Source organism: Heloderma suspectum, chromosome 5 (assembly GCF_057233095.1).
Source record: "Heloderma suspectum isolate Gila_16-S chromosome 5, 16-S_ref, whole genome shotgun sequence".
Classification (NCBI taxonomy): domain Eukaryota; kingdom Metazoa; phylum Chordata; class Lepidosauria; order Squamata; family Helodermatidae; genus Heloderma; species Heloderma suspectum.
Genome location: NC_139462.1, coordinates 97,424,840 through 97,448,731, shown reverse-complemented (window position 1 = coordinate 97,448,731; position 23,892 = coordinate 97,424,840). Strand labels below are relative to the sequence as shown.

At 45.3% G+C, this 23,892-nt stretch overlaps 1 protein-coding gene across 15 annotated transcripts in view; it reads right to left on the bottom strand.

The window, feature by feature from the left end:
* FRYL (FRY like transcription coactivator) overlaps positions 1 to 23,892 on the bottom strand; it is a 261,277-nt gene that overhangs the window by 8,691 nt on the left and 228,694 nt on the right. For 12 of the 15 annotated variants that reach the window (XM_084856817.1, XM_084856818.1, XM_084856816.1 and 9 more), the window contains 4 exons: positions 8,884 to 9,137; positions 7,207 to 7,411; positions 6,194 to 6,343; positions 4,373 to 4,471 (listed from right to left, as the gene is read on the bottom strand). In XM_084856817.1, coding sequence (XP_084712943.1) covers positions 4,373 to 4,471; positions 6,194 to 6,343; positions 7,207 to 7,411; positions 8,884 to 9,137 — 708 coding nt within the window. The other 3 variants (XM_084856813.1, XM_084856815.1, XM_084856820.1) reach the window with 2 other exon arrangements.

The window sequence follows — 23,892 nt, the reverse complement described above, 5'->3', positions numbered from 1 at the left end:
ATCTGTCAGGGAAGCTGTAGCTGCATCCTGCATTGCAGAACCTGTGTTGAGCAGGGGGTTAGACTAGAATCTAGTCTCTAGATAATTTCTAAGGTCCCTTTCAACTTTATGATTCTATGTTTCATAGAACTAATATCTCAATTTTAAATACTTTCCTGGCAATACTTTCATCCTGTTATAACAATTATAGTTTGGGTATTAATTGTTCTGTCTGGATTACTTTCCCCTTCATGGATCACTGCCTTGTTGTGGCGAAGGGGCTTGCATAACTCAGTGAAGCCATAAGCAATGCCGTGCAGGGCCACCCAAGACGGACAGGTCATGGCAGAGAGTTCTGACAAAATGTGGTCCACTGGACAAAGAAATGGCAATCCACTCCAGTATTCTTGCCAAGAAAACCCCATGGAACGTATCACAAGGCTAAAAGAGATGACGCCGGAAGATGAGCCCCTCAGGTCGGAAGGTGTCCAATATACTACTGGGGAAGAGCAGAGGGAATTTCCAAGTAGCGCCAGAAAGAGTGAAGAGGCTGGGCCAAAGCCGAAAGGACACTCAGCTGTGGATGTGTCTGGTGGTGAAAAGAAAATCCGATGCTGTAAAGAACAATATTGTTTAGGAACCTGGAATGTAAGGTCAGTGAATCAAGGTAAGCTGGAGGTGGTCAAACATGAGATGGCAAGATTGAACATTGACATCTTGGGAATCAGCGAACTAAAATGGACAGGCATGGGCAAATTTAATTCAGGTGACCATCATATCTACTACTGTGGGCAAGAATCCCTTAGAAGAAAAGGAGTAGCACTCATAGACAATAAAAGGGTGGGAAAAGCAGTACTGGGGTACAATCTCAAAAACGACAGAATGATCTCAGTACGAACCCAAGGCAAACCATTCAACATCACAGTAATTCAAGTCTATGCCCCAACCACTGAGGCCGAAGAAGCTGAGGTTGATCGGTTCTATGAAGACCTACAACACCTTCTAGAACGAACACCAACAAAAGATGTCCTCTTCATCATAGGGGATTGGAATGCTAAAGTAGGAAGTCAAGAAATCCCCGGGATAACAGGCAAGCATGGCCTTGGTGTACAAAATGAAGCAGGACAAAGGCTAATAGAGTTTTGCCAAGAGAACACGCTGATCATAGCAAACACTCTTTTCCAACAGCACAAGAGGTGACTCTACACATGGACATCACCAGATGGTCAATATCGAAATCAGATTGATTATGTACTTTGCAGCCAAAGATGGAGAAGCTCTATACAGTCAGTCAAAACAAGATCTGGAGCTGACTGTGGCTCAGATCATGAGCTTCTTATTGCAAAATTTCGGCTTAAATTGAAGAATGTAGGGAAAACCACTAAACCATTCAGGTATGACCTAAATCATATCCCTGATGAATATACAGTGGAGGTGAGGAATAGATTTCAGGGATTAGACCTGATAGACAGAATGCCTGAGGAACTATGGACGGAGGTCCGTAACATTGTTCAGGAGGCAGCAACAAAATCCATCCCAAAGAAAAAGAAATGCAAGAAAGCAAAGTGGCTGTTTGATGAGGCTTTACAAGTAGCTGAGGAAAGAAGGGAAGCGAAAAACAAGGGAGAAGGGGGAAGATATATCCAACTGAATGCAGAGTTCCAGAGAATAGCAAGGAGAGAGAAGAAGGCCTTCTTAAATGAACAATGCAAAGGAATCGAGGAAAACAACAGAATGGGAAAGACTAGAGATCTCTTCAAGAAAATCAGAGATCTCAAGGGAACGTTTTCTGCAAAGACGGGCATGATAAAGGACAAAGAAGGCAGGGACCTAACAGAAGCAGATGAGATTAAGAAGAGGTGGAAAGAATACACAGAAGAACTATACAGGAAGGATCTGAATGTCCCTGATAGCCATGATAGTGCGGTCACTGAACTTGAGCTGGACATCCTAGAGAGTGAAGTCAAGTGGGCCTTAGGAAGCATTCCTAACAACAAAGCTAGCGGAGATGACAGTCTTCCAGCTGAGCTATTTAAAATCCTAAAAGATGATGCTGTTAAAGTGCTGCACTCAATATGCCAACAAATTTGGAACACTCAACAGTGGCCACAAGACTGGAAAAGGTCAGTTTACATTCCTATTCCAAAGAAGGGCAACGCCAAAGAGTGTTCAAACTACCGTACAATTGCGCTCATTTCACATGCCAGCAAGGTTATGCTCAAAATCCTACAAGCTAGGCTTCAACAGCATGTGAACCGAGAACTACCGGAAGTACAAGCTGGGTTTCGAGGAGGCAGAGAGGAACTAGAGATCAAATCGCCAACATTCGCTGGATCATGGAGAAAGCAAGAGAATCCCAGAAAAACGTCTATTTCTGCTTCAGTGACTACGCTAAAGCCTTTGATTGTGTGGATCACAACAAACTGTGGCAAATTCTGAAAGAGATGGGGGTACCAGACCACCTTACCTGTCTCCTGAGAAACCTGTACGAGGGCCAAGAAGCAACAGTAAGAACCAGACATGGAACAACCAATTGGTTCAAAACTGGGAAAGGAGTACGACAAGGCTGCATATTATCGCCCTGCTTATTTAACTTATATGTAGAATACATCATGAGAAACGCCGGGTTGGATGACTCACAGGTCAGAATTAAGATTGCCAGGAGAATTATTAACAACCTCAGATATGCAGACGATATCACCCTAATGGCAGAAAGCAAAGAAGATCTAAAGAGCCTCTTGTTGAGGGTGAAAGAGGAGAGTGCAAAAGCTGGTTTGAAACTCAACATTAGAAAAACTAAGATCATGACATCTGGCCCCATTACTTCCTGGCATATGGGAGGGGAAGAAATGGAAGCAGTGACAGATTTTATTTTCTTGGGCTCCAAGATCACCGCAGATGGTGACTGTAGCCATGAAATTAAAAGACGCTTGCTCCTTGGGAGGAAAGCTATGGCAAACCTAGACAGCATAGTAAGAAGCAGAGACATCACCTTGCCAACAAAGGTCCATCTAATCAAAGCTATGGTTTTCCCAGTAGTAACGTATGGCTGTGAGAGCTGGACTACAAGGAAGGCTGAGAGCTGAAGCATTGATGCTTTCGAACTGTGATGCTGGAGGAGAGTGGACTGCAAGGAGTCAAATCAGTCAATCCTAAAGGAAATCAACCCTGAGTGCTCATTGGAAGGACAGATCCTGAAGCTCAAATATTTTGGCCACCTAATGCGAAAAGAAAAGTCACTGGAAAAGACCCTGATGCTGGGAAAGATTGAAGGCAAAAGGAGAAGGGAATGGTAGAGGATGAGATTGCTAGACAGCATCACCGATGCAATGAATATGAACTTGAGCACACTCCAGGAGAGAGCGAAGGACAGGAAGGCCTGGCATGCTATGGTCCATGGGGCCACGACTTAACAACTGAGCAACAACTGGATTACTTTATGCATAGCTATTATTGCAGAATATCTATATATTTTTTATACACAAGAGTTTGGTGGCTGCTGGTAGCTTTAATGACCTGTCATCCTAGTGCTACAGCAGCTCTCAAAATGAATTTTCTGTAGTTATGCTGTAAAGATTGCCTAGGGATCTATTCTTGTATTCAGCCTGTTTTTCATCACAGTATTTGTGAGTGATTGGGGCAGGGCAAGGGTTTAAGTGGGTCACAGGAGTATTTTGAAGCAACTGAAAGTCTTCAGCAGTTTTGAATTAATGTCACTGTTTCCATCCAGAAAAATGCAATGTTTTGTTCTGAATACAAAACCTGTGTGTTCTACCTTTGATATCTCCATTGTATTAGAATTATTGGCTCTTATGAAAATTTTTTCAATAAAACTCACTGTTTCCCTTCAGCACTGCTACTTTTAAAAAGTCTTATGAGATATGATAAGTAAAAGAGACTCAAAATCGTTAGTCATAAAACAATAAAAGGAAATCTTCTATTTATTATTCCTAAACTATTTTTCACATTTTCATCTGATCCAAGCCAGTTTGAATAAATGAGGACAGACTGAGTATTAGAGTAGAGTCAGTTTCACTGGTTCTATTAAGCAGTCAGTTTTCCACCCAAGACCTAGTGGCCATCATACTAGTCCTTGATGTGGAGTCCCCTACCTGAATGTCACATGACCTCTGACCCCCTACCTCAACTTACACAAAATGGTAGGATAGCTGAATCATAGAATCATAGGTTGGAAGGGGCCTACAAAACCATTGAGTCCAACCCCCTGCTCAGTGCAGGAAGCCTAATTCCCAGGCGGTCCCCCATCTGAGTACCAGGACTGACCCTGCTTAGCTTCCGAAATCAGACGAAATCAGGCACATCCAGCCCTTTAAGAGAACATATTTTTTCCTCATTCAATACAGTGAAATGTTGTGCAATACTATACACTTACCTGCTCTGCTGCCTCTCTTTTAGCATTGTAAGTATCCAGATGTTCTTGAAGCTCTAGAACACTGAACTTCAAAGTTTCTAGTAAACCATAGGACATCAACTGCAATATAAAAATAGTATTCAAGGTCCATACTAATTACATAACCATGTATACATTTACAATTTTGTTACTGAATACCTTCAGCATCTAAGATCTAGGTAGATACTGAATGTCTAATACCTTGGCAGGACTCCAAGGGATAAGGAAGTTGCTAACATTACTAATTTGATGGCAGTCCTTCACCCTGATCTTTGTCCAAACCAATACCCATAACAGTGACAAGAACACATTTCTGCTAGAAATAGTTATCTGAATGGCACATGACAAATAAGACTGAGCTCTTGCATCACAATATTAACATGGCTGCAAATTCTTGCATGAAAACACTTAACTGTACCATTAAGACAGGCTTGTTTGTCAATAGCTTAAGCACAACTGCTAAAGAATTCTGTATTGGATAATGGGCAAAATAATTATGAAACACAAATACAGAAGCCATAGCTACCAGGGACATTGGTACACTATTTTTCAACCTTTGTTCAATTGTTTGCACAAGCTGGGTAGGTTTATTAAAGTCATTTGTTATCAAATGCAACTTGATCTGCAGTCATTGTACTACTTAGCAAAGACATAGCCATCATCATTCTGAAGATTATTAGAGGGAACGCAGCTTCATTCAGCACCAAGGATCAAAGGAAAAAGTATCAGGAGCTGGAGGTGATTATGTACAATAATTTGTGAATCATTTTCATGAACATGGGCGCCACACTTGCTTTCTACAATAGTCTTATGGAGATAACTTTATCCTCAGATGTGATCAACTTGAGTCAGTTCTAGGAAGATCCAAGACTTAAAAATCATGACAGCCAAAATAATTATTTCGGGGCAGCACACAAAATTATTTCAAATTATTTTACAAGTACTGTACCAAGGCAATTTTTGCTTACATCATTCCTGCTGTTTCTGAAACTCACAGGTGAGTGCCAGTCCTTATGTAATGAAAAAGGCACCATCCATGCACAAGAGAGAAATATTAGCAGGCTTGGGAGAACCCCAAGGTTTGTAGGAGTACATTTTTTAGAAGAAAAATATCTTAAGGAGGGGGCAAAAACAATGAGGACTGTGTGTGCTCGGTGGCTTCAGAATGATAACTCACTGTTGGGGGAGAAATAGAAAACCAGTTGGAAGAAGGAATGGAATGGAGTATTGTGGAGGAAGCTGTGGCTGAATGGCTGGAATGAACAGGATCACCCCACATGGCAACACTTGGTTGCAGATCCCACTTGTGAGAATTATTCCTCTTAAGTTCTGGCTGAATAAATTTACTCTGCTGAACCATAAAGTACTTGTAAAATATGGATAATGAATACAATGTAATGGGAAGCATATAGGCAGTAAATACAATTTGATATTATTCTATGCATACTGGGCATCACTGGAGTTGTATGCATATATATATAATCAGTTTAAAACTAACGGAACTGATGACTTATCTTTTAACCCTCAAAGGTTATTAAGATAGCTGACACAGCCCTGGACATTTGAAAGGAAAACTGCCCTCTGACTTGGAGAAATCAGAAAGAATTTAGGAGGTTACTGAATTTTAGAAGTTCCGAGTCATGATGAGCCAGTATAAAAAGATCTATATACTGAAGCTAACAAGATTTTTTTTATTTGACTGATTCTTTCCACATTCTGAAATACAGAACATTTTGTACCTTGCTCATAAGAGTCACTAGACAGACAAAAGTTCAATTTGTGTAAATAAATATGAGATATTACCGTTTCTGCATCCACAAAAACTGTTGGGCATTCTGAACACATCATCATAACATCCAATGAACTTTTAAATTTTGTTCCAATTCGTTGTAGATTCTCACCAAGAAAACTGACTGATTCATGGGTTATAGCCCTGAACCTCCTTTGAATGGTCTAAACACAGTAAAAGCAAGGAAAAAATTACTTAGCTTTTACATCCTTTTGTGTAGATTCGTTGACATTTATTTTTGGCTTGGCAGACAACATTGCTAAATAGGAAGGAGAGCCAGAGTTTTTACATTTTTGTGTGTGTGGAGCAAATGAACAGAGAGATCCTTAGAAAAATTCAAACTATATAAACCACTTCTGGCAAGCGTGGACTCCCAAGCATGCACACAGCTCCCCTCCCCTTATGAGAAATCACATATAAGACCAAATTTTTATTTTTCCTGTGCTGCTGGGGATGCTGATGGGATAGACAAATGCACTGTCTTCCTAGGGTAAGGTAAACAGTGAGTTTCACCAAAAATACCTTCTGAAGCATTCTTCTGCTAAATACTGCATCAGCAGAAGGGAACAAATCAATATAGCAACAGTTCCAGATAGTGGCCTTAGAAATGAATAGTCAACTCTTATAAACAGAGGCATGGAGGAACTGTGCTTTAAGGGTAAAATCCAACCGAAGTCCTACTTAAGAGTAGACCCACTGAAATGAATGGAACTTAGGTTAATCATGACTAACTTAAGTCCTGTTCATTCCAATGGGTCTATTCTAAGTAGTGCTTTGTTTGGATTTTTCCCTAAACCTCATAAGACCCATTTATGAAGTCCCTCAGCCACCTGGCAAGACACTATGTGGAAATCCTCACAACTGCCCCTCTGGAGATGGCTAGGTAAAACAAGTAGCTTTCTTCCAGAGGAATCCTGAAGAGGAGCAATTTAACATTTCTTACAAGATGTCTGATACACACAATGTTTTGATGCTACATATTTGAAAACAAAATTTGTGAATGGAGAGGGTGTTATTTGATCATTACCTGAAATAACCTAGAGAACACGTGAAATGTATAGACAGCAGAAGATCCATCTGTGTCTGTCAGCATCTGATTAACATGGCAGCGCCAAGCCTCCTCTTCATCATCGTATGCCTGCGGTTGGAAAGCTGCCAATATAGCAGAAAGAAATGGGGAAGGTGGTGGAGATGTCTGTACTTCTGGAAAGCCATCCTGTTCTTCATCTTGACTGTAAATAAGGGGAATGTAAGCATGCTGTAAATGCTATTTCAGAGCTTTTGGATAATTACTCTCACCTTAACTATACAAGTTACATTGTGCAAGACAGTTTTACATTCTAAAACTGGTATGCAGTTCAATTTTAATTAAAATTTAGATCAGTGTAAAGCAAGGAGCAGGTTAAAGTTTTGCCAACAAAGATATCTAAACCTTCAAACAACGAACACTTTTTACAAATTATTTAACATAAAAAGGATTCACAAAAGGAACATTTGTCTTTTACCTCATGTCTACAGAGATCTTGATAAAGTTACAATAAACTCATTAGAGTAAATCTGATGTCCAGTTTCAGAACACACTGCACTTTTTCCAAGCCTTATTTATATATTGTAGAATATATTGTACAGATGTATTGTTTCCCAATTTTTGTTATATATTATTTTCTTTCCATTGCCTCTCAAGTCAGAGTCACACAAAGCCATTAATTCTAGCTTTTCCCCAGTTTCCAGGGGAGTGGTAACATAGTGGAACATGACTTTAAAAGGATTTTAAAAAATGTTTTGTGTGTGTCTCTTGCAAGTACTCAAATAGTGTGCTCTAGCATCACCCACAATTATGTTTTCATAGATCATAGATCATCATAGATCACAGAATCATAGGGTTGGAAGGGGCCTACAAGATGTGAGTCAGGGGCATGTTTTTGGGGTGTGATATGGTTGAGGGTTTGAAGTAATACATGCATACATTATAGCTACAGAAATTGAATGCATTTTTTCATGCTGTAGGCTAGTTTTTCAATTTAGATACATTTGTGGGAACAAACCTTCAGTACTTCTGTTAGGGGCATGGCAGAGTTCCCTAGGGAGGGAGTTCCACAGAGTGGGGGCCACCACAGAAAAGGCCCTCTCCCTCGTCCCCACCAGTCTAGCTGTCCTGGCTGATGGGACAGAGAGAAGGCCATCCGAGGCTGATCTTGTTAAGCAGCCTGTCTGGTGTTGCTGGAGGCGCTCCTTAAGATCAGCCTTACTATCGTTTGCATTATTCAAATACTTGAAATACCCATTATCTACCATTGCTGCATTATTATTTGTATCAAACAACTGGATGTGGGGGCATCGTGGTAAACCCCCACCTCCATCCGAATTCACTGGATTTCCAATGACGCTGGAAGTGATCAGTTGGACTCAGACTCAAATTGCAACTTTAATTTTGACTTGAATGTAGTTGCTAATAGCAGTGCTTTTTGCATTTTCCACATTCAGGTTAAGGTATTTTTAAACCCAAGATCCTTTTAAATGAACAGACATATTCCACTGTAAGTTAAAGTGACCCCAAAGCAACACTGAAAGTAGAGGCCCAGAAGTCCACTGGCAGCCACTGGCCAGGTACACCTTTGTCAAAGATGCTGGTCTCTTTCTAAGTCAATAACAAGTGAGTGGAGAGAAAATATGTATACTTGACTTCAAATCAAATACATTTTACCTAGACAAACCAGAGAAGTCAGCTTCTTCTTCTTCACATCTTTCATCTAGCTCCTTCAAAGCAAGGGTAACATCATCTTCACAGATTGATTCGGTGTAGCTTTCAGTAGCAGGATGCTCTGGAATTTCAGGAGCCTCTTCCAATTCTAAGGGATCTTGGCATATCAAGGATTCTTGCTGTTCTTGCAATGCAAATGATCCAGTATCTTCACTAGCAGTACTAATTTGTTCATCCTTTATAGGTGAACTGCCATCCTGGAAAGAAAGCAGCATATTTTTACAACTCATATGGAAGGAATGTGTGTATATCAAATACTGTAAGGAACAGGGGTCCAAAATCACAAAATGTGTTTTACATCATCTAATTTAGATTGTCAGAATTTCTTAAATCCCACAATATTGTTTCTCTGTCTAAAAGAAAGTAACATAGCATGTTCCCACTTCAAACAACCTTTTTCTGTTCATCTTCAATATTTAAATTTTCTAAAATATTTGTGAATATAGTTTGTTCTGAAAAAAAATATTCTCCCCCCCCTCCCTCACACACACACACACACACACACACACACACTTTACATTCTCAAGATGACAGGCAGGTCCAATCTAAGAGGTCCTCTTCAGGGAGATAGGCCATCCTTCCTTCCCAGATTGGACTGGAAAAGCAAGTTGCCACTCAGCCCAGAACTCCTAAATAGGAGAATATAGGACGCGAAAAATGCAAAAGGTGCTAACTATAATCCAGTGAGAACATAAACAATGAACAAGAGGGACAGGAGGAACTGACCCAGAGCAGTGCCTTTCCCTTCAGCTTCTCTGAAGGTGCCACAGTGGCACCCTCAAACCAAAAGGAAATGCGAAAAGGGTATCAGAACACCTGTAGTGGGGTAGGAGGGTGGGTTGTATGATAGCACATATGACCATTTGAAAAACTACAGTTACAGGTACGCAGTCTGTCCTTCTTCGTGGTGTCTGTGCATCACACATATGGGTAACTTACCAAGGAGTGAACAGGTGGTCAAGTCAGTACTGAGGAGACCAGTGCCTGTCCAAATGAAGTGTCCCTTCTTATCCAAACATTAAGGCAATAGTGTTTAATGAATGTCAGGCTGTGAGCAGGTGCAGCCTTGCATACATCTTGAAGAGGGATACCTCTGGAGAAAGCCACTGACTCCAATTCAGATGAATTTGACTGATAGCCCTCTGGGTCAGAATCCAATCTGATGGTCCTGTTGGTGCCTTCTGAGTAGCTATGGCGGTCAGGACCAAAGCTATTGAGTGTGGTTCTGAGGATGATTGGACAGAGACTACAGGAGTCACTGGATGTGCTGAGGTCAGTGTGACTAGTGCCTGTGGTGCCAAGATGATCAGTTCAGATGCCACAGGCCAGACAATGTAGCTATGAATGGGTGGGCCCTATGCATAGGCACTGATTTCAGGTTTGCCAACCTTCTGTAAAAAAAGAATAGGGTGTTTCCTGTAGTAGCTGGGTGGAGAATCTCTCCTTCAAGGTGACCGCCTATCCCAGGAACAAGAGGGCAATTGAGAGCATCGACCCCTACGCAGATCATCCTTCTATGCAGGACGATCTGCACAGAGCATCCCGAATAGTATGATTCTGTCAAGTCTCTCCTGGAATCCAGTGAGCGACAGTAATGAGGAAATACAGTGCTGGTCATAATGCTTGGGAGCCCTAGTTACAAACTAGGGGGAGGCAAAGAGTCCCTTATTTCTCCCTCTGATGTGGAGCCTGTAATAGAGGCCTCATCTGAGACCACATGAGACTCACACAGCAATCTCTGCACCACTGGAATGGACAAGAGTAATAATAGTGGTGCTCGGGGGAGTTGGGGCAGTTCTGATTGAGGTACAGCCCTATCCTCTTGCAGGATAGGAGATGGCATGGGTGTGACAAAATACAAATCCCACTCTGCTGTCCTAGACTTCTTCATCTTGGACTCGCTAGCCTGATCCACTGAAGAATGCTTGGACTTCACCCTTTTCGTAATGGACCGACCCGGTGTAGGATCAGGCGCCTGATGGCTGGATCCAGAGGGTTCTATAGTTGCTTGGTCAGACTGCATTATAGGAACTGATGGTTGGGATAGATCTGCTGAGGAAGGTAGTGAAGCTGATGAAGTTGCCAGGGCCATTGTAAGTTACAGTTCTGAGCAAATCAAGAGTGACTGTGACCCCAATTCTTCACCGAAACTGCTACCTGCAAGTCTCACTCCCAGAGTGCTGCATGAAAGCGTGAGGAGCGATTACATCATGCTTGTCTGGTAAAACCTTGGCAATGTGTGCACGACTATACCGCCTGGTCTTCTCCCAAACATAAGAGGTATGGATTGTGTTCATCCATCCTTATGAGATACAAAAAAGCCGCTTTCTTCCTAATGTCAACAGTCCTGTCTATGTATAAACAGAGTGCCCTACACAGGCTTTTTTCCTGGAGATGGACCAGCTTGGGGCAAAATGAAGACAGAGCCACCACCTATTAATGATAAAATCATAGAATCATAGAATAGTAGGGTTGGAAGGGGCCTACAAGGCCATCGAGTCCAACCCCCTGCTCAGTGCAGGAATCCAAGTCAGAGCATCCCTGACAGATGGCTGTCCAGCCTCATCTTGAATGCCTCCAGTGTGGGAGAGCCCACCACCTCCCTAGGTCATTGGTTCCATTGTCGTAGTGCTCTAACAGTCAGGAAGTTTCTCCTGATGTTCAGCCGGAATCTGGCTTCCTGTAACTTGAGCCCATTATTCCATGTCCTGCACTCTGGGATGATCGAGAAGACATCTTGGCCTTCCTCTCTGTGACAACCTTTCAAGGACTTGAAGAGCGCTATCATATCTCCCCTCAGTCTTCTCTTCTCAAGGCTAAACATGCCCAGTTCTTCCAGTATCTCTTCATAGGGCTTTGTTTCCAGTCCCCTGATCATCTTTGTTGCCCTCCTCTGAACCCTCTCCAGTTTGTCTGCATCCTTCTTAAAGTGTGGTGCCCAGAACTGGACACAGTACTCCAGATGAGACCTAACCAGTGCTGAGTAGAGGGGAACTAGTACTTCCCAGGATTTGGAAGCTATGCTTCTATTAATCCAGCCCCAAACAGCATTTGCCTTTTTTGCAGCCACATCACATTGTTGGCTCATATTCAGCTTGTGATCGACAACAATTCCAAGACACTTCTCGCTTGTAGTGTTGTTGAGCCACGTATCCCCCATCTTATAACTGTGCATGTGGTTTCTTTTTTCCATCTGGCTGAAGTGGTGGCCGGTAGAAATTCTGCAGCTTACACAGTGGTCTTAAGAGTCAGGATCTCAAGAGGATGAGTGGCCAGAAGTTCAAAGGGAGAAACTATAAGGGCCAGTTCAAATTCCACATGGGAATTCTATGAAGCATTGGAGGGTTGATGAGTGCCACCCCCTCAGAAACCTCTTCACATGGGGCTGGCTAGCAGAAGACCCCCACCCCTGCATTCTGGGATGCTGTTCAGTGCCACAACCTGGTGTTTATGAATACTGGTACAGAGCCCTTTCAGCAGGCCTATATGAAGGAACTCCAGGACTCCTGACAAGTCATTCTTCCCAAGCTCTGACACCAGAAAAAAAGGCTTCCAGGTGTTGCTGCACACTCAGCTCAGAAGAAGCAGAGGGAATGCATACAACAGCCACATGGGCCATGAACAGGTCAGAGTGTCTATGGCTGCCTCTGGATAGGGATGTATTGCTAGGAACTAAGCCATCTGGGTGTTTTATGGTGTGGCAAAGAGGTCCATCATCGGCTGCCCAAAGTGCTTCACTAGTTACATGAACAACTGAGGGTGAAGTTTCAGCTCTGTAACCTGAATTGTCTACCTGCTCAACCAGTCCACAATGTTGTTGACCATCCTGGCTAGGTGAACCACTGAGAACAAAAGGAGATGCATCTCTGCCCAGGACAGAATTTTGAAGGCTTCTCTATTTAGTCTTCCTGATCTTGTGCCCCCTTCACCCGCTTGTTTATGTATGCTTTGGCAGACATGTTGTCTGTCCTTATGAGCACATGGCTGCTGATGATCTGTTCCTTGAAGTGCCCTCAATTTTATGGCTTTGGTTCCAGCAAGTTGATGCTGAGCAGTCATTCTTGTAGAGACCATAGGCCCCGAGTGTCCCAGTCCTCCAGATGGGCTCCCATCACAGCAGGCTGGCATTTGTAGTCATCACAGTCCTGACATGGATTACTAGACTGACACTCCTGGTGAGCCTCTGGAAAGTCAGCCATCACGCCTGAAATGCTTGGAGAGCTTGAGGGAGAGACACTGGTAGGCACAAGTTGTTGGCTGTCACCTCCTAATACAGAAGAAGCATTCTCTGAAGTTCCTTGCTGTGTAGGCATGCCCAGGTCACCAGGTCCTGACAGGACACCAGGAGTCCCATCAAATGAGCCAACAACTGCAGATCAGTCAGCACTGTCCCCTGCACAGAGTGAATGGCAAAGAGTGTGCTATGCTCCTGTTCCTCTATGAGAAATGTCCTGAACTGGCTTGTGTCCAAGACCACTCCCAGATGTTCCAGGGACTAAGAGGGAAACAATGAGCCTTTTTTCCAGGATGAGCCTTTTCTCCAGGTTCACTATTGGCATCCACGCACTCCAGGGTTACCTCAACTTGCTCCAGCCCCTTCTTCCAGGAGGAAGATTTGATGAGGATGTCACTGAGGTAGGGGCAGAGATACCCCTCATTCTCAGATGAGCCACAAAGGCTACCAGTACCTAAGTGAAGACGCTGTGGGCTCAAGTTGGGCCAAACAGCATCATCCTGTACTGGAAGTGTCTTTCTCCACAGACAAACTACAGGAATCTCCACGTGTCCATCCACAGGGTTGGATGGGCATGTGCAGATTGGCTTCCCAGGGGTCCAGTGATGCTAGGAAGTCCTGCACCAAGATAGCTGCTGAGATGGACTTGAGCGATTCCATCTTGAAGTGGTTGTGGACAAGAAATTTGTTGAGCTATTTCCAGTCCAGGATCACTCTTACCTTCCCATTGTTTTGGGGAACCAAGAATAGAATAGATGCTAGAGGAACTGGCTCAGTCGCCCTGATTTTCAACAGATGACTGATTTTCCCCACGATGGCCTGGTGTTTGAAGAGCTTTTTGAACCTGGGGGAGTTGAAAAACCTGTCCCTGGGACAGAAGGCAAACTCCAGGGCATAGCCCAGAACCACCATCTCTCTGACCTAAGCATCCATTGTGCTCTTTACCCAAATCTGAGCATAGTTGAGGAGGCTATTCCCAATCCTTTGACATGGGCTCCTGGCATCAGGGCAAGGGAAGCTTCTTGGTATCCTTGGTGAAGCTAGATAACATTCTGCCACCAATAGCCTTGGGCCATAACCACTTGGGTCTGTACCCTCCAGAGGATATGGGGTTGTGCTGAATACCTGGTAAATGAAAATGCTGATAAATTCTAGGCTTTTTGTCATCTTTTTTTGATGTGAGTAGAACTTGGGTTTTATCCCTGGTTTTTATGAATACCTTGTTCAGGTCCAAACAGCTTGGAGCCAGAAAAAACTGCCAGCCTAGCTTGGTGACCAAGGTCCATCTCCAATATTCTTAGCCATAAATTCTTCCTAGCCATGACATCTGCTGCAATGGCCCTGGATTTCGGCTGAATGGCATGTAGTGAGGAATCAGCTAGCAAGGCTGCAGAAAAAGCAATTTTCTTAAGCTCATCTTAAATGGCCTTGGATGCGCTTGGTAATCCTACCAGCTTCTCTGACCAAAGATTGACAGTTCTGACAAAGATAAAGTGAGTGAGGCTCTGAAGGACATAGTGGAACCCTTGAATGCTCTGTACAGAATGGCTTCCACCCTCTTATCATAGAAGTCCTTAGGGCTACCCTCATTCTTGGTGGGGATGATAGCGGAGGAGGCCAGTGCAGCCAGTGGGGCATCCACCATGGCTACCTGAAGTGTCTCCATAAGCATTACTCCTCTGGCAAGGAGTAAAGCTTGTTTGGCACTTGGAGCGAAGCTTTGCCTTTTGCCAGGTTGGTCCATTTGCTCGTCTGCAGCCTCTCCATGAACTCAGGTACGCAGAGTTGTTTGGAAGGTCCCTGAGGAATTACAACCTTAGGCCCTTTTGGTGCAGGTTCCACTAAAGGGGTGGCTTTGTCACTGTTGTCGTCCAGATTTAAGGTGCAGATAGCCTTGGTAAGCAGTGTGGGAAACAATTCTAAAAAGAAGAGCCTCTCCTGATTGGATATGACAGAATCTAAATTTTCCTCCAAAAGTTCCCCACCTTCTGTCTCTTCAGACTCCACCAAGACATCAGATGATAGGAAGGGGGAACTTTGTTCCTTCTGTTTGGACCAATCTGCACCCTCCTTGCTACCCTGGGTTGACAGCTGATGGGGAGGGGATGCTGGCTGGCCCCCCTGCTGGTCCCCCTTTTGGCCAGCTTTCTTCCTTAGAAGTGAAGACTGTAGGGAAGGGATGGGCAACATCAGGAGGTCCAGGGGCCATTTTCATCCTATGAGCCACAGTCTACAGGACTCCCCCCCAAAATGGGAGGGGGAAGCAAAATAACTGCTGGATTGCCACTGAAATGCACCACCAATCTGCCCTCCTGTGGCAATGGAATGCCAAAAGGGCCAAATTGCAAACAAGGTAAATTTGTCCCTTTACGCACTCTACAGCCACTATGGATGCCAAATGTTTTTGTTAATTTTTCTGTTAATGTTCAGGGGGGGGCAACAGAGGATAGTGTGGGATACATGGGCCACATGTTGTCCACCCCTGCTGCAGAGGAACACCCCTTGGAAGAGGAGAAGGAGGGATGCCTGCATTCCTGCTTGCCTTTCCTAGGGCTAGCCCTTCCCTTGGATGAGTGGCTGTGTCTCTTTTCCCCCTCTTATAGGTCTTACACGCTCCCCACCCAGGACAGTGAATGGCTGGGCCTCTTGCCCTTCCTCAGACATGGCATCATGTTCTTTATTAATTATGCCACAATTTATCTGATGCAGGTGATGAAATTGGGGTGGCTCTGATCACCACTCAGGTCTGGCGCTCCTTGAGATAAATGAGGGGATGACCACCTTCTAGATTCACCCCTGCCAGTCTGCCTATTGGTCCACTGTTCCATGCAAGGTTGCCTCAGAGGGGCCTTCTCCTAGCAATGCTGATGCCTCCTCATGATCCCCTATAATTGCCCTCCTGGAGTCCTGCTGCTCCCGCTGTGATATCCAAGGGCTGCTTATGGATGCGCCTCACCTTTGTCACAGTTAAGGGAAAGCTAGAGGCTGGTGTGTGTGTGTGGGCAGGCACTGGATCGACTCCAGCATCGCCAGCCCCTGGAGGAGAGGGGTGCTACTTGTTCAGGTGCTTTGTGCACTGAAAAGAAGCACAAGGCCCAATGGCCTGGCTTCCTCCTGCTTGGGGAGAGTGAGGGCAGCGCATCAATTCTCCAGGCACGTTGTACACCAAACAAAAGACAAGGCCCTAGCTCCTTTGCTGTTGGGGACAGCATGGATGGGGCACCAATAGTCCAGGTGGTTTCTGTGCTGATGAAAAGAGAAGGCTCAACAGCTTGGCTTCCTCCTGCATAGAGAGGGCTTGGGGTCTGGCCAAAAATCACTGGCGCATAGCAACTGGAGGTCCACCTACCTGGTTAGGGTGGCATGGACTCCATATTCCCTGGTTCTTCAGTGGCAGCTGTAGGGAATGTGCGCTGGTCTGCTGGTGGGAGGTGAGGGGACCCCTTCCTCACAGAAAACCACTACAGTACCCTAAGTTGCAGACCCTATTCAGCTGATGCTAGGCAGGACTGGTCTGGGAAGGCAGGGTAGCCCTTCACTCTGCAGGGGACCTTTCGGACTGAACCCTACCTGTTGTCCAGGGTGGAAGGAACTAACACAAAAGTCTTGGAATACCCTCCAGAAGACACAGGAGAACCACCCTTTAGTCTCAGTATTAAGATCCAAGCTCCCCTGACCAGCGGCAAAGGCTTCAGTGATGACCGCCATTATTGTCTGCACTCCCAACATGTGTTAATGGCTTCTATTGTCTTTATACAGAGTCAACATTTCAAAAAGGTATGTGTAATTCTACCAAGCAGCATATATAAATTATGGATATCCCTTATAAAAACAGCACTCTCACACTCATGGCAATTCTAAAATCATTGGCCACAATACAATGGGGCACTTACGCCACCACTGATTTTCTTACAACACCCCAATTCTGTTGCGCAGGTGGACCACTCCACTTTCACAATGGAGATTTAGCATTTCCAGGATAACCCGAAAGGAGTAGAAACACTTGTTTCTGGAAGGAGGCAGATTGATGGAGTTCATATAAGGGAGCTCTGCTGACCCACCTCTTTCCAGAAAGTCAGGTTACTTACCTGTAACTGGAGTTCTTCCAGTGGTCATCTGTGCAACCCCTCCCCCACCATCCCACTGTGCATACTCCAGTGGGGTTCTCGCTCAATCCCTCAGTTCCAAGGAGACCGCCAATTGTGGCCCCTTAAGACCGAAGAATCTCAGTACCAAACCAATATAATCTTGACACCGAAACGGGTATGGTGGGTGGGTTGTGTGAATGCACTGATGACCACTCAAAGAACTCCAGTTAGAGGTAAGCAACCTGACTTTCTTCTTCATGGTCTCTGTGCACCACACATATGGGCGAATAACAAGCTTACGTACACAGAACTGGGTCAGTGTCCTCATCGAAGAACCTCTGACAGCACCATCGGGCTAAAGGAGCAGTCCTTTCGGGCCTGAATGTCGAGACAATAATGCTTGACAAATGTGGAAGGAGTGGCCCAGGTTGCAGTCCGACATACATCCGGTATCGACACCCCTCTCTGAAAAGCCACCGACATTGCTTCACTCTGGTTGAGTGGGCCCTCACTGGACCAGGTAACTCCAATCCCTGTAGTTCATAGTAGAGCTTAATAACTTGAACTATCCAGGATGCTAAATGCTGGGATGAACCTGGGAGTCTCTTCTTAGATCCCCCATAACAGACAAACAATCACTGAGATTGACAAAATGATTCCGTCCTCGCTTTATAGAATGATAGAGCTCTATGAACATCCAATATGTGCAGCGTCTTCTTGAATGCCGTTGCGGGTGAGGAGAACAGGCAGGGAGCACAATATCCTGAGCCAAGTGAAAACCTGAAATGACTTTCGGTAGGAAAGCAATATCGGGACAAAGTACAACTTTGTCCCTCTGAAATCGTAGGTAAGGACAGTCCACTCGCAGGGCACATGGCTCTCCAGAGCGCTGTGCTGACGTGATGGCTACTAAGAAAGCCACCTTTAGTGAGAGAAGATGCAAATCTGCAGTAGCAAGTGGCTCAAATGTTTGGTGAGCGCACGTAGTACAACAGACATACTCCATGTCAGTACCAGAGGTTTAACACGAGGAACAAGATTTCTAATTCCCCTCATAAACTGACAGATCAAAGGATGCGAGGAAACCGAGGAAACATTGTAAACAAGCTGGGAAGCCAAAATGGCTGCAAGGTAAACCTTCAAAGAAGAACTTCGGAGTCCTTGCTCATGAAGCAAAAATAAAAATTTCAGAATATCCTGTATACTAAAATGGGCAGGATCAAAGTCATTGTCCCTGGCGAAAAGTGTAAAAAGCGTCCATTTACTGGCATAGGATTTCCTTGTAGCAGGTTTCCTAGCTGCCTCCAGAACAGACTGTGGAGTGATGAAGGTAAGTCTATCCAGTCTACCACCGGATTCTCCATGCCGTGAGGCATAAGGTCGGTTAGTCTGGATGTGACACCTTGTCTTTGTCCCTGGACAATAGTGCTGGTGTCGATGGGAGTCGAAGGTAATCCCCTCTGGACTGCCAGAGGAGCTTGGCAAATCAAGGCTGCCTGGGCCACCACAGTGCGATCAGGATGCCCTCTGCACCATCTTTCTCCAGTTTCGCAACCACTTGTGTGAGAAGAGGAAAGGGTGGAAACATGTACAGGAGATCTCCCCTCCAATTCCTGGCAAAAGCATCCCTGAGAGACCTTGCACTTCTGCCCGCACAGCTGTAGAAATGAAGGCATGCTGCATTCTCCTCTGATGTGAAGAGGTCCAAGGATGGGCAACCCCACTGGCAGAACATGCGATTGCGGATGCTCGGATTGATCTCCCATTCATGAGAGAGTGGGAAAGAGCAGCCCAGATAGTTGGCCAAGATGTTGTCTTTGCCTGCAATATGGATCGCCGTAAAGGTGATGTCCCGTGCAATGCACCATTCAAAGATTTGTATTGTCAGTCGAATCAATGGCATCAAATGAGTCCCACCTTGTTGGTTTAGGTGGAATACCACCGTGGTGTTGTCTGACGTGATTTGGATGCAACGACCACGAAGGACTACTTCAAAAGCCCTCAAGACTTTGTTGACTGCAAGCAGCTCCAGGACATTGATGTGGCTGTCTGCCTCTGCCTTCGACCAGAACCCTTGCACTTTGAAGTGAGTGCAGTGAGTGCCCCAGCCTGACATCGAGGTGTCTGTTGTGACTGTCAACATCGGTGTGGGAAGTTGAAAAGGCAGATCCCTTAAGAGGTTGGATGACACAGTCCACCACCAAAGGGAAGCCTGGACCGCAGGGGTAAGGTGTAGTCTGACTCTCCAGGAGTCTTGCCGCAGGTCAAATGCCCTGATAAACCAGTTTTGCAATGTCTTCATGCGAAGGCAAGCATACGGGACCACTGCAGTTGTAGCCACCTTCAGTCCTACTAGTTTCTGTACCATGTATACTCTTATGGTACAGCAAGCCAGAACATCTGACACAAGTTGCATTAGCACCTGTGCTCAATCCCGAGGAAGAAATGCACAACCTACTTGGGAATTTATGAAGGCTCTGATAAACTGGACAACTTGGGATGGCACTAAGAATGATTTTTCCATGTTCACAAACAAACTGAGATCTCCTAACAGTTCCAGCGTAATTTGGATGCTTTCCAGCAGTCGGATCCTTGATTGAGCAACTAGAAGCCAATTGTCAATGTAAGGATAGATCTGGACCCCTCGAAGCCTGAGCACACACCCCAATGGGCACACACCACAGCCATGAATTTTATGAATACCCGTGGAGCTGTAGTGAGCCTGAACAGCAACACCTTGAACTGGTAGACAAGACCGCCAACTGAGAAGTGGAGAAAGCGCTGGCTGAACTCCTCTACTGCGATATGAAAGTACATGTCTTTCAAATCAATGGTCGTGAACCAATCTCCCATCTGTAGCAAGGGTAGAATCGAAGTCAATGTGGTCATTCTGAACTTTCTGGGTGGATTGAACAGATTGATCCCTCTGAGATCCAGAATTGGGCAAAGTCCGCCATACTTTCTGGGCACTGCAAAATATTGAGAGTAGAAGCCCTCGTTCAGCCTATCAGAGGGACCAGTTTGATTGCTCCCTTCAAAAGGAGCTTGTCTACCTCTTCATGTAGTGGGGACGACGGCGATGTGATGCCTGAGAAGGGGGGAAGTGCGTCAAACTCGATTCTCTAACCTCTACCAATAATAGCAAGGACCCACAAGTCCATTGTTATTTTCTGCCATGATGGAAAAAAGGCTGCAAGGCAGGAGTGGAAAGGGGGAAGATGATCCCAGGAGAGAGGCGGTTCCAGGGGACAGTCAAAGGCATTGCTTCTTCATAAAGTCAGGCCCCTTATGAGAAGACTAGAAACGTGATGTCGAAGCAAACTGGCATTTCTGTTGGAAACCTTGTTGCTGTTGCACTGCTCAATCCTGATGAGGTCAAGATTGAATGAAAGCTGTCGATACCAGTGGCGTTGTCTAAATCGTGTTGGAGCCTGCAAGAGACCCATCTTCCTTGCTGTATTCTTCGCCTTTTGAATAGTGTCCATGGCCTCGTCGGTTTTGGAGTTAAATAAACCCTCACCATCAAAAGGGCGGTCTTCGATACGGGAACGTGCCTCTTGTGCAAGGCCTGCCAACCTCAACCAGGCATGTCTGCAAAGCGTGATAGCCCCTACCATAGCCTTGGCATCACAATCAGCTTGGTGTCTGGCAGTGTTAATTTGTTGTCTTGCTACCTTCATGGCCTCTGCCTGAAAAACTGTCACCAGTTCATGTTGATCATTCAGTAGGTAGTCGCAGAGAAAGCCAACCTTTTCCCATAGAAAAAGCTGGTACCAAGCCATAGTTGCTTGACAATTTGTAACCTGTAGTCCAAGGGAAGCAGAGGAGTAGATACGCCTTCCCATCAAATCTAGTCTCCTGCCTTCCTTGTCTACCAGGGAAGAATGCACCCAATGAGACCTGCCCTGTGACAACTCCACAATGACTTAATTGGGTGGCAGATGGGTGAATAAAACCTTTGCATCCTTCTCTGGAATTCTATACATGGTCTCCAGCCGTTTAGAGGTCAGAATCATGGAGGATGGAGCCTTCCAAGAGAGCTGTACCGTCTGTAATAGAGTCGGGAGAAATGGAATGGCAAGCAGAGTGGTTGGGTCAGTGTGGACGACATCAAACACTGGGTCCTTAACTCTCTCCATGGGCTGTTGAGTCTCAAGACCGAGTGACTGGGCCATTCTAGAAACTTTTTCTGCAAAATGACCCATATCCTCTTGAAGGCAACGATGGGTCCTGGGAGCCCACAGCAACATCGGGTGACAACAGCGACAACAGAATGGATGAGACCGAAGCAGAGTCAGACTGATAATTTGCCCTTGGGGAGCAGGAAGACATTCGCTGAGTATCCTGGTCAGCAGGCTTTGGGGACTCAGCCTGGGGTAGCAGTGAAGGAGCTTTTTCTCCGTCTATGCTCTCCATAACTAATGTTTCCAGAGCCAATTGGTGAGACGACCGTAAGGGACACCTCGTAGCAAGTGCCAGCAATGCAGCTCAGGACGCCCGTACCAGTGGGGGCAGTGGCATAACCATCTCTTGCGGCAGTGGCTGAGCTGAAGCTGCTGACAGATAGGTGTCGCGGTCGCGTCAATAATCACTGGAGTAAGCGTAATGATCATAAGGATACTGATGAGGTCGATAATAGTTCCAATCATCCCACCCGTAACTACGTGGCAGAGGAAGAGGCCAATCTGACCCTCTTTCCCAATCCAAGTGAGGGGAACAAGACCTGTCTCTGTACCAAGGCTGCGGAAACTCTGGTGGCTCGTCACCCCTTCGGGAGTAGGCGGAGTAAGACGAACATGGGGAAAAATCTCCACGTTGAGTATGCATTTGGTTGAACCCGACCTAGCCTTGATCCCAAGTCAGTGTCGAGTCTCTAAGCAACTCTTCTGTCATGGAAGGCATTGGTGGTACCGTGGTTGATACTGAAGGTGCTGAAACCACTGGAATCGGCAAATCTACCATCAGAGGTGGCTCCAGCAGCTGAGCTGTGGTTCCAGGTCAGGATATTTTTAGACTCCTTCCCCTTCTTCTTTCTCTTCCTGACTTTGGATGAGTGAGAAGATCTCGCTTTTTTCGACAACTTTTTGGCGAGAGAAACTGCCAAGGAGCGGCCCAGGGTTGGAGGGTCAGAACGGCCCACAGTTAGACCCGGAGATGACTAGGCAGGCAAATTTGCTGACTTCTCAGGAACCTCTTTTTGAGGGGCCTTATCTGCGCCCTTGGGCCGACTCTTCAGCTGATCTGAAACCGACGCCATAGGCTGTTTAGGGGTGTCCGCCGCTTTCAGAGTCTTTTCCCACAGGATCGCTTTAAGTCTATTCGTGCAATTTTTTCTCACCTGCTTACTAAACAACATACAATGATGACAGGTCTCCATGATATGACCTTCACCCAGGCAGAGAAGGCACAACGAGTGTCCATTCATGGGAGGCAATTTTGCCCCACAATGCACGCACTTTCAGAAAGGGGCCCTAATGGCCATATGCCCAAAGGGGCCACGCGATCGATGATCGCAAGACTGAAATAAAATTGTTACCAAAAACGAGAAAATAGTTAAAGGCAGAAAAACTAGAGAAAGAAGAGAGAAAGCCAGAAAAAAAAATATAATTTCTCCTCAGCCAAAGCCTAATGAGAAGTCCCTTCGACCGAGTGCTACCACAATGGCGGTCAACAAAGAACTGAGGGATTGAGCAGGAACCCCACTGGAGTATGTGCAGTGGGATGGTGGGGGAGGGGTTCCTGCCAAAATTCCTCAGCTATAGAAATTTCCCGAATTGAGGCTCCAGGCAGGCGCAGAGTCCATATGTGTGATACACAGAGACCACGAAGAAGAAACAAGCGTTTCCATTCCTTTCGGGGCTTCCTCTGGGAAGCGCTAAATCTCCCTTGCGTAAGTGGTGGGTCCTGCTTGTGCAATGGAACTGACAGGACCCACTGCTTGTGGAAGGGAATAGGCAAGCTGGAAATGAATCAGTGAGAGTATAACCGCTCCATTGAATTCTAGCCATTGTACTTATCGCATAGACCAATTCAAGAAGAAAGAGACCCTGAATAACCAAGGATTAAAGGTCTGTGAAGGATTCCACAAAAGACACTGTATACTTTAGACTTTCAAGGAAATGGTACTGCTCATCATGCAAAGCAGTGAAATTAAAGCTCCCAAACTATAGCTCTGTGGGAGTCTCTAGCTCTTCATTCTTCTTCTCTGGGTTTTGTGCTACTGCTGTGCTGCCATCTATTTTTATCCTACTTGCTGCAGCTCTCACTCATGTCCCCATCTGGCCAGTTCATCTGGCTAAGCAGAAGGAGGAATAAGTTCTTTACAACTACTGGAAACAGCAGGATGAAAGGTCCTATCATCTTTGGGTTAACTGAAGATGCCAAGCAAAAGGCACTTTTATCCATTTCATCTGACCCCTTAAAATGGTTAGCATAAGCTTAAGTCATGATGGTGGTGCTCAGAAGCCACAGCAACTGATTATTTAGCGCTCCCTACAGCGCTGACCTATATGGCTCTGAATGTTCTCCCCCTCCGCCCTCCCAAAAGGAAAAGGAATGTCTAGCTCACTGTTCTTTCTAATACAAACGTTACACCATTCCCCACCTCCCAGTAAATTAGAGATGAACTGC